Source organism: Leptonotus elevatus, chromosome 2, assembly GCF_054856555.1.
Source record: "Leptonotus elevatus isolate MCC_2025b chromosome 2, RoL_Lele_1.0, whole genome shotgun sequence".
In the NCBI taxonomy this organism is placed as follows: domain Eukaryota; kingdom Metazoa; phylum Chordata; class Actinopteri; order Syngnathiformes; family Syngnathidae; genus Leptonotus; species Leptonotus elevatus.
Window position 1 is genome coordinate 36,196,946 of NC_141240.1, and position 11,814 is coordinate 36,208,759.

Genomic DNA, 11,814 nt, shown 5'->3' on the forward strand with positions numbered 1-11,814 from the left:
ACAGTCATTCCAAACGAAATAAGGGTAATATGTCTATATACAAGATATACTGCACGCAAGGTTTCAGTAATGTCCACATGGAATCTGAGAATATAAAAGTACAGAATCATTCAATCAGTGGAATCCTTTCATTTCATGTAAATATATACATACATACGCAATAGAGCAGTCTTCAGTCACATTTTTATGAGGGGTGATGTTTATTTGTATGGAAAACCATCACAAAATTATTCACATATTGTGCAAATGTGTACACAGCGTACTCCAGACAATAAAACAACCAGCAAAGCCATATTGCACAATTTAAGATTAAATGATCACAATTTTACATTAAAATAGAACCACGTTTTAAGAACCTAACAGCTGTTGATCTTGAGCGTTATGTACACCACCTAAAATAATTTCATATATAAATAAAAAATCTGTTACATGCATTGAAAAAAAAACAGTGTGCATCTACATACAGTAACTTGTGTGAATGAAATTTTTCTTTTTTAAGTCAGTCAAAAAACATTGATGCAAAGTTACGTAACAAACAAGTGCACGGTACTTAAATTTTGTTTTGTTTGATGTAGTGTGGTCATCCACTGGTGGGGCAATTGCGAACGGCTTGGCTTGAATATTGGTGTGTTGAGTAGTACGAGAACACTAATGGACACGTTTAAGAGAACATTGCACTATTTGCACAATTGTTGTTCCATCAGAATGACTGCATTACTGCTCACTTTAAAATGAATCTCTGCACGTACTGTTCATGTCCTAAATGTGTACATATATTGTGTTATAGTGGCTTGTTTGCTGTAGTACTTGAGTGGCTAAAACTACCGGTGACAAATACCTTTTCAACATACTTGGGCTTGTCCAATAAAGACGATTCTAAATATAAGCTTATTCAGCGTCTGAGGGAATCAGATACTTTTAGACAGAAAGGAATAAGGCAAGTGGGAGCCAATGTTGGATGGATACAGGGGTTCGCAACGTTTCTAAGAAGCCCGTTTGCAAAAACTTTTAATGCCTGTAAAATGTCACATTTATTTTCTACAGTTTAAGATCAATTGTGGATGAACATGATTGACTGAGTCGGAATGGTTAAATACATTTTTCTTTGTCGTACGAGCTCAGCAGACACGGGAATGTCATTTTGTGGGGAAGAACAGATCATATTCCACTTAATGCCACAAGGGTTTCTTTGACTACTGCCTTAAAAATCAACTGATCATTCTCATTCTTTCGTTTTCACCAGAACAGTCCATTGCCATTCAATTTGTACAGTGTCCCAAATGAATACGCAGCGGCGTTTTTGGACAAAAGCTAAGTCCTGGACATTGCGAGCGCTGAGGCATCAGAACTACGCGGGTCCGTCACTCCGATGATGCGGTCGTTAGTTCTCCGGGTGCCCTCTACCAAGGACAAAACATCTGTTCTCTCAACCTTGTGGCCTTTGGCCTGCAGCAGTTTAACATCTTCATCTAGAAATTCAGCTGTAAGAGAAGATTGATGAAATTGGGCTTTCTTGCAATTGTCAATATCGTTTCACAGTATTTACTCCTGATATTGACTTCAACACAAGTTAACATAAAATGTTATGTTTATATTCAACAGCGGCAACTGCAGCTGGAATTGAAAATGACATGGGGAAAAAAAGTAGCACTGAAAAAAATGCATTTAAAGAGTCCACAATATGTGATGGGAGTAGAAAAAAAACTTACAGTCTACCAATAGGATGTCTGGCTCCAGCTGTGGGTGGAGTCTACCATACGCTAAACTGTCACTCATGTTTTTACGTGAAGACAAAACATTTAGCAGCACCTGTGACGGATAATGAAACATATCATGAAAAAAAATAAAAAAAGCAGGAAGGTTTAAATACCAGAGTCAAAAATCAAACATGAAAACTAATCACCTGTGTGATGCCACTAAGAGATTTGGCTCCGTTGCAGGATCCGACCGCAACGTATGTACCGCACACGCCGTTGGATGGCCTCACTGCAGTGGGCAACAGGAAGGACAACGGTCGCTTCCCAGGCTGGAGGCTGTTATGCTAATGATATCAACCATGTTTCAGAAGGTCATGAGAAGCAAACATCCAGCATTTTTAAAATACAGCGGCACCTTGAGATACGAGTGACCCCACTTATGAGTTGATCAAGATACAAGCCGTCCTTCAGCCAATTTTTGTTTTTTTGCTTTGTCTTGAGAACTCAAACTGGAGATACGAGCGCTGTATGATGACACTTGAACTCAACTCTACACACATAGAATAAGCAGCGGTTTGAACAATTTGGATCAAATGAAGGCCTAAAATGGCATTAACAAGCATTAAATCCAGTATTAAAAATTCTAATACAATTGTTCATGTTTTGTTTTACACAAAACGTTGTGTAAAGGAGTCACTATAACACATTTTAGCGATAATTTAATGTGACAATAAAATATATGTCCACATTTTGTTTCATGTTCCAAATACCAATATTTTACTCTTAATTTGAAAAGAAATGTAGTGTCCCTGTCACCAATGTCCGACATGAAACACCAATGCCACCTAGTGGCAGAAAATTACCTCAACACAAATCTATGACTCAATGTATCCCATTCCTTTGAACCCTGACTGTTAACTGCAACTTTATGAATTCCTTGCTATAAAATTACTACTTGAATGAACTAAAAGATACAATATATTTGTTCACTTTTAAGCTAATTAACAAGAGTTTAACAATGAAAATCATGCGGTTAATTAAGATTAAAAGTTGTAATCGACTGACAGCAACCAATATCTAAACGGTATTATGCACATATGTATTTACGTAAATGGCGACATGGGACGTGTAGCATTAAAAGTAGGGGTGTGCCCAAAAATCGATTCTCATAAGAATCGCGATTCTCGTTTAGTACGATTCAGAATCGATTTTAAATGTCCCAAAATCGATTTAAAAAAATAATAATTTTATACTGTCTTCCCTTTGTGTATGCCTTTATTTGGAGCGCTGTTCATGTTGTACCCGATTTGGCCACTGAGGGGCAGTGTGGTTCCACGCGGTCTAATACACTGTTAAGTTGTAGCCACATTAGAGAGTAGAAGGAAAACGTAACGATCAAGTTATTCCAATAAAAGTTGTTTTTTTGCAGTGTGGAGTCGTTCTTTTGAGTGATAAAAGTGCCGCGAGTCGCGCGCTAATTAGCATTAGCGAGTCAGACTGGAGTAGATCATTACAATTCCTTGCACATCTATAAATTGAAGCAAAAATCATTGTCAATCAAATCATTTTGAATCAAAAATAAATTCCGAATCAAATCGTAGACCCATAAATCGGAATCGAATCAAATCGTGAGACATTCAAAGATTCCTACCCCTAATTAAAAGCATTGGGAAAAAAACATATTGTTTGTGCGTGTAAAAAAAAACTTGCTGCATTGAACATGTGGGAGAGTTGAGGCATTATTATGAAGCACTCCATGCAGCAGCCAATCATATTGCAGTGGGATTCTTAATAACGCTTATCCGTCAGTTTGTCTTCTGCTGCCCCCAAGTGGCCAAGGCGGGCATACCAGAAGGAGCAGTATTCGGCTGATGTTCCAAAAAAACTTAATTATTTTTCATTTTAGTTTATGACGTACAATATTACGGCGTGACATTTTCCTCATTAAAATACACATTACAAGATTTGTTGTTTTTAATGGAATTTCCATTCATTTGCAATACGAACAAATTGAACTCGTATCCCAAGGCACCGATAAAAAGTCATACTTACAGGATTAGGTGTGGAGCTTTGGGTTTTATTAGGCCAAGAGAAGGCCATTATTTGGCTGTTCAAAAGGATTCCAGAAGGAGTCACTATCCGACTGCCAAACGGTTTATTTAGGGAGCTAAAAGACCAAAATACGCTAAGTAACTATTTCATCTTGAGTAAAAACAAACAAAACAAGTCAATGTTGTATAAACGCATACCTTACGACTGAGACTATGTGGTCATCCGGACCCATGACTATGACCTGAGCAGCTGCTGCACCATCCTCCAAACTGAACGAGGGTGCGTAATGGCCGGCAGGAAAGGCCTGAGAGTCGCTGATCATTTCGCGGAGCAAGGACGCCTGTGATTTGCTTAGAGATTGGACAAGGAAGGTTTCTATAACGAAGCCTGACCACAAAAAAAAAACCAGATTGGAATGCAGCAGAGCGGTGCAATGTGTACCTCAACATCTTGCTGACTAACTCTGAGACTGAAGTGTCAAACATGGGGTCTCCGAGGCCACTCGCCAGGGCCAAAGCTATTTTCACCGACTGGAAGACAACAATAGATGAATTACTGTACAGTGTAATCTGGATTTAATAGACGGATAGAAAATAGTATGCAGTAGGTGTGAAAGAAAAAAAAATACGTTTAATAGGCAACCCACAATTACTCAATTAAATCAAGGCTCTAGTGTACTGTAGTGAACTTTAACTCATTCACTGCCATTGACGCCTACAAACGACAAAAATTCATTTGCACTATTTCTATTAGTTTAACATTTTTTTTCCACTTTTGTTAACAAGAGTATAAAAACCTAGAATTTTTATATTGTACATTTAGAACAGATATGAAATTTGTGATTAATCACGAGTTAACTAGTGAAGTAATGCGATTAATTACGATTAAAAACTTTAATCGCCTCTTGCCACGAATTTTTTATAATTTTTTTTTTCATTCACTGCCATTGATGGCTGTAAACGACAAAAATTCGTTTGAATTGTAATTAATCGCATAACTTCAATAGTTAACTCACGATTAATCACAAATGTTATATCTGTTCTAAATGTACAATAATTTTTTTTCTAGGTTTTCATACACTTGTTAACAGAAGTGGATTTTTTTTTTAACTAATAGAAATAGTTTAAATTAATTTTTGACATCTATTGCCGTCAATGGCAGTGAATGAGTTAAAAAAGATTTAGTGTAAGGGTCAATCCTACCTCTGCAGTCCAGTGATACGTGTTGTTCCTGGGCACCTGGCTGCTAATGTTGTAACCTTCCAGGATGTTAAGGGCTGCGATCAGACCAATACCTGCATGGGGTGCTGGAGCCACCATCACATGGTGTCCTTCATAAACATCCACAAAGAGCAATATGACAATTGTACTGATTGTTACAAAAAATAAAAGAAATGAAACGGAGAACGAAAATGGTACTCACCTTGATAGTTGATGTGCGCTGGCTGCTGAAGGACCGTGCTGTAGTTACCAAAGTCATCTTCTGTGAGCACCCCACCACTTGCTTGCACCTTTACGAATGAGGAAAGCAGAGAAATGCAATAGTCGAGGCCATTCACTGAATTCAGTCTTGTCTAGTCCATACAAAACCCCAAAATAATCGTTAGTTATTACAGTTCAGAACTTGAGTACAGTGGTGCCTTGAGATACAAGTGGCCTGACTTGCAAGTTTTTTTAGATACGAGCTGTCATGCCAATTTTTTATTTGACTTGTGAGTAGAAATTTGAGATACGAGCACGGTATCGTGGCAGTGAACTCGAGGGAGCTCACTTCACAACAAGCAGCAGGTTGACAGTGACTAATTCTTCTCAAATGAAGCTTCAAGCCGTTTAACGCCGCTCCCAGTTGGGAGTTTACTGTCAAACTAAATATGAAACAAAGATAGTTACACAATGTGTATTTAAAAAAACAACAACACATAACTTGTCTTCAAGTCGACCAGCTTAATGTTAACATATAATGGTAACAATCTCTGCTCACCAAGAATGGCCGTCAAAATGGCCGTTTCGACCACTTCCGTCAAGTGGCTTAGTTAGCTCTGCCCCGACTTACTGAAAGGTTGTGTTTGTTATTTTCAATGCTCCATGAAATGTTTAAAAAATAAGATAAACGTGGCGTGTTTTTAAAAAAGTACAATATAACTCATTCACTGCCATTGATGGCTATAGACGTCAAAAATTCATTTGAACTATTGTTTAAAACGTTTAAAAATTGTAATCGCCCGATCCTAATTTGTAATAATTAAAAAGAAATTAAAAATACCTTTTTTTTTAATGTAAAAAAACTTACATTAGGAGTTAACAAAAAAAATTATTGCCCGACGCTCCTAATTTTTAATAATGTTTTCTTAAAAAAACATTATTAAAATTTAAAAAAAGAAAGAAAAGATTATTAAAAATTAGTAAAACTATTGTATTCTGTTTTACAGTGAGTAATTTTGATATAGCATATACTATCTAACATTTATTTTTGGTTTTAATCATCTTTTCATGAATCATAAGTCATTTTCTATATGTTGGGGCAGTACAATATAACTCATTCACTGCCATTGACGGCTATAGACGTCAAAAATTTATTTGAACTATTTTTATTAGTTTAACATTTTTCCCACTTTTGTTTACAAAAGTATGCAAACCTAGAATATATATTTTTTGGCATTAGAACAGATATAAAATTTGTGATTAATCGTGAGTTAACTAGTGAAGTCATGCGATTAATTACGTTTAAAAATTGTAATTGCCCGATGCCCCTAATTTTTTATATATTTTTTCTTTACAAAAAAAACATTATTTAAAAAAAAATAATAATTTAAAAAAAGAAAAGATTATAAAAAATTTGAGGCATCAGGCGATTACAATTTGTAATCGTAATTAATCACATGACTTCACTAGTTAACTCAAGATTAATCACAAATTTTATATCTGTTCTAAATGTACAAAAAAAATCTAGGTTTTCATACTCTTGTTAACAAAAATGGGGAAAAAATGTAACTAATAAAAATACAAATGTTCAAATGAATTTTTGACGTCTACAGCTGTCAATGGCAGTGAATGAGAGTGCTCAGTGAGCGTGAAAATAATTAGATATGCAATGATGTAATCACAAGTAAACATTTGTGAAATCTTTACCACAGAAGCAATTTCCTGTGTCAGGTTTCCACTGTAGAACTCTGCTATCCCTTTAACTGCAATAGCATCCAAGAGATTGGCCAAATCCAGTCGTCTGCTCAACAACCCAGAGAGGGGAGCCTGGCCATTAGGTAGGAACAGATCCCGAAACGCATCCGAAATGTTCTGGTCCTTCACGTTTGCCAGAGCTTCAGCTAGGGATACAAAAAAAGACAGTCAGAAGACATCCAATCTCATTTCTAACAAGTCACGTTATATTACCTACCAAACTCATGAGTTACATTAAATCCATTTCTGGCCACATCTGCTGCCACGGAAACCACGTCCCTCCACGGTATTCTGGCAAATTTACGACATTTAAAATTGACAAACATTTCAAAACTTGCGAAATGAATCACCAATTTGTCATCTGTAGTAATTTTGCAAACGGGCCCCACGAGCAGAACAGAATCTTGGCTTTCATTGACCATTTAGGTCAACCAAAACTGCGTTAGTTAGCCCAATTAGTCGTGTAAAGGTGCATCTTTTTCTGTGGACTGATCATGCAAGATGGCCAGCCCTGCGTACCTCCTATGAGACGGCGTGGGAACAAGTACTTGCCAAATAATCATTTCTAGTTCTGCCTCAACATGGAATAACAGGTAGTTCAATAAACAAAGACTCGAGGCTATGATTTGCAATTTATCAAAGTGTTGAGGTCAAATCAAAAGTCTACAATTAATTCATTCATTGCCATTGATGGCTATAAACGTCAAGAAATAATTTTTAATATTTCTATTAATTTAACATTTTTTTCTCCACAAGTGGGGAAAAATTCTAGGTATGAAAACCTAGAATTTTTTTATTGTACATTTAGAACAGATATAACATTTGTGATTAATCATGAGTTAACTCAAGCCATGCAATTTATTATGATTTAAATTTTAATCGCCTGACGCTCCAAATTTTTTATAATCTTTTTTTTTTATTCATTCATTAACGGTTATAAACTTCAAAAAATAATTTAAAATATTTCTATTAGCTTAAAAAAATGTCCCCACTTTTGTTAACAAGAGTATGAAAACCTAGAATTTTGTTTAATTGTATTTTAGAACAGACATACAATTTGTGATTAATCGTGAGTTAACTAGTGAAGTCACCCAATTAATTACGATGTAAAAAATGTAATCGCCTGTCGCCCCTAATTTTTAATAATCTTTTCTTCTTCTTTTTTTTTATTCATTCCTTGCCATTGACGGCTATAAATGTCAAAAATTCATTTTGACTAATTCTATTAGTTTTTTTCCACTTTTGTTATGAAAATTTAGAATTGTTTTTATTGTACATTTAAAACAGATAAAAAAATGTGTGATTAATCATGATTTAACTAGTGAAGTCATGCGATTAAATTTTTCGCCCCTAATTTTTAATGATCTTTAGATGATTTTTTTAAATGAATTTATGGCAGTGAAGGAGTTAATTATTACATACCTGCCATAAAGTTGGTGTGCCTGATGCATCCCACTGAGCATTCCTGGTACGCCAACAAGCAGACCGGGCTGAAAGGCACATGAATCATGCAGTAACAACATCCTAAATGTATGGCTTGCTTAACATCCAAATGGGATAGAATGCCTCACATTGAGATCAAGGTTTGTTTGGAGTAACTCTTCCCGAATGGCAGCCGGCGCCGTTTCCCGGAAGTCAATGATCCTTGTATCATTTTTCCGGATATCATGCACCAACATAACTCCCCCACTGAGGACATCACACAGACAAATGTAATAAAAATCCCCAATGCATACGTGATTTTTTTCCCTCTTGACAACTCACCCTCCTAAACCCGAGGTGTGAGGATGTACAATGCCCAAACAGAGGGCAGCAGCGATGGCAGCATCAACACTGGACCCCTGCTTCCCCAAAACTTCAAACCCGAGGGATGTACAGCGAGCCACATCTGTCACCAACGCTCCTTGGTGAAAGACCTAATGAGAAAAATGAGGCCGTTTGTGAGTGACCGCCACTTGTAAGGCCAGAATTATTTTAGCAAATCAACAAGGGCTGCATATATCAAATATTTTGGTAATATATACTAAAAATTACATAGTATAGAATAATTGTTCGAATACAAATAATATCTATATTTATTTATTTATTTTGGTTAAAGTATAATTATGAATACCGAAGAGAACATAACACATTAAATTAACAGCTCTTAATGGTTGCACTCGCTTAGTAGCTAGCTGCTAGCCAATAGACGCTAACGACAAGCACCGAATGTCAATACGAGCGTAAATAATTATTGGGTTTACTTATAATTATGAATACCAAGAGAACATAACACATTAAATAAAATTAAACTGCCTTTGAAAAGTAGACTGATGGCTCTTGCCATGGGTCACTCACTTAGCTGCTAGCTGCTGGCCAATAGAAGCTAACAACACGCACTGAATGTCAATACCAGCTAATACCAGCGTAATTAATTAGTGTTTTTTTCCCATCCTTAATTTGTGATTGAATATGATTTCAGGAAGATAATGTGTTGATATTGGTGGCAATATATGACAGCAATATAATCCGGCCCCAACTACAGCTTGGAAGACGAGTTAAGGCAGCCGTCACGCCACCGCGTGCTGACCAGAACTTCAAAATAAAAGCGACAAAGGCATTGTCGATGTATGGGGTAGACGCCACGGACTTCCGACTTCCACACATCAGGGTCGTTTCCTGCCACAGATTTGTGGCCGTGTTCCAACACTCGCACCCCCACCCCTGCGCCCACGGCGTCTCCACTCAACTCAGACAGACACACCACACTCTCGCACCCGTCGACGGGAACGCGCAACCCAGGGGCACGAAGTCGGAAGTCCCGCCTCCTCCGTGGCATATACCCCATTCGTTGGTAAGCAAAGGTTTATTTTGAAGTTCCTGCCACATGTTACGTTAAGTGTTGCCAAACAAACGGGTACTAAAAGCAGGGGGAAAAAAGTGTTTTAAAAAATAAATAAATCGGGGTACTCAAATTACTCAAGGCCTGGTTTCAGCCCTAAAATTAACCCTATTGCAATATGCTAATGTCCACACACCTGGGGGTCTCCAAAGTAGATCTGCATGATGAGAGCAATGGTGACCCCCGTGGCAAAGGTGAGACAGGCTGTGATGATGACCTTCAGTCCATCCCGCTGGCAAGCACAATCTTGCATAAAAGGGTCTTTGGTGGTCTCCCTCAAGGAAACGGCATCATGGTAGGCCAGGTCAGACACCGAGGACGGCAGACGCTGGAGACGAGCAGACCTCAAAAACACATCTGGGTCTGGAATGCAATATATTCGACATTTTACCAAACACTTTTCTGAATTCCTCACGCATTGCAACACCGAAAGTGACTTTAGAGGACTTTTTTTTTTATTATTCTTAGGAAACATCATATGACAATTTTACAGACCCGTCTCTTGCTCGCCTAGGACGTTGTCTTCATCTTTACGAGATTTTAAGGCATTGTCCCCCTGCATCACTTCATCCTCTGGCAGCCTGGGGAAGCTGGTGATGCTCATGTAGTCCACCGGTGAGTAGGCACTGCCCAGCGTTGTCTCTGGAGTGGCATCTTTAGCCACCACGAACCCGTCAGTGTACTGCGTCACTGCTTCAGGGGGTGGATCGTGCATGGCTATTCCTCTGGGTCGTTGGGGTTACACACTTAAAAGTCCTCTTAACGTTTAAGTGCCAAGACATACATCTAAGTGTTTCGTATGTCCCGGATGAACAACTTCCAGGTCCACTTCTGCTGTTAACTTGATGTGATTTAAACCGGATCACAGTCGGACCTTTTTATAGCTCCTTGCTAAGAAATGGGTGTGTAACGTCGACGGTTGTGCATTCTGACAAGTGTGCAAACAAGGAACCTGCAGAACACAGCAAACGTGCACATCAGCTTGATCTTCAATTCCATGACCGACATGGCTCAGTAACAACAACAACAACAACACAACAATCAGACATTATAATACATTTAAGAGCACGTACGCAAGGACACGTATTCAATTGCTAACCTTACCTGTCAGGATTTGCCGTGCGCTCCTCTCACACGCTAGCTAACAAGCTATTCAAACACCGGAAAAATAGGACACGCAAACTCCATTTTAAATACCGCACCGGAGTATATAATGAGGAAATCGGAAATATTCCTTATGGGGTTATTTTCTGTGTTTAGGTGTCGCGGTCGTGTCCGTCCTCCCGTCACTAGAACCCCTACGATGTTGCCATGGGGGAATGCGGTTTTGCGGAGGGTGTCAATCGTCCAACCGGAACAACAAGTTCGAAACACCGAGATAATTTCTTACAATGACATTGCGACTCGTGCGTGTCCACAAACACAGGGATGCCAAAGTGGCCGCCACTTGCTCATATCATCACACTTACTTAATCGGTCATTGTTGATGCTATCTGCTCTGTCCTCCTCAACGCCGCATCTTCACGTCGTCCACGTCCGATAGGAACAAGTTAAGCGAGTGGATGTAAATCTGAACCGATCAACTGCTCTAGTTACGTCATCTGTTGTCGTCATCGTCATCCTCCTCAATCTCCGCCTCCTTCCACTCCACCCTCCTCCAGTGTGACCCCACCGCCCCCCCCCCAAAAAAAAACACAACAACAACAACAATGCAGTTCATTTCGTTATTGCTAACTGCTTTGCTTGACCCCCAAAATTAAAGCCCATTAAGAAAGCAGATGTTGCACATATTTCGAGCCCATACATATAATTTGTAAACAATAATCATCGGCTCTGACTTTCATCAATCACATCAAATCAGGCACTAAAAACAACATTTTACCATCTGAAAAACATCCAGATTGAAGGGTTGCATGCTCCAAGTAGCTACAGGAGAAGCTTCTACATTTGTTTATCTCGACTTAAGCTTTACTCATTCACTGCCATTGACGGCTATAAACGTCAAAAA

General features: G+C 38.4%; 1 protein-coding gene across 2 annotated transcripts; it reads right to left on the bottom strand.

The window, feature by feature from the left end:
• Positions 1–176: 176 nt before the first annotated feature.
• On the bottom strand, positions 177–11,418 carry ggt7 (gamma-glutamyltransferase 7). 2 transcript variants are annotated; one of them, XM_086070111.1, is made up of 16 exons: positions 11,276–11,418; positions 10,302–10,758; positions 9,943–10,169; positions 8,690–8,841; positions 8,497–8,614; positions 8,348–8,415; positions 7,143–7,216; positions 6,878–7,071; positions 5,172–5,259; positions 4,952–5,079; positions 4,191–4,279; positions 3,947–4,099; positions 3,750–3,864; positions 1,904–2,041; positions 1,710–1,809; positions 177–1,481 (listed from the first exon to the last, which is right to left on the bottom strand). In XM_086070111.1, exons 2-16 carry the CDS (start codon positions 10,519–10,521, stop codon positions 1,312–1,314), a joined length of 2,034 nt encoding a protein of 677 aa, XP_085926237.1. In that variant the 5' UTR covers positions 10,522–10,758; positions 11,276–11,418; the 3' UTR covers positions 177–1,311. The 2 variants fall into 2 exon arrangements, with proteins under 2 accessions (XP_085926237.1, XP_085926238.1); XM_086070112.1 differs by lacking the exon at positions 11,276–11,418 and adding an exon at positions 10,911–11,141.
• Positions 11,419–11,814: the final 396 nt, after the last annotated feature.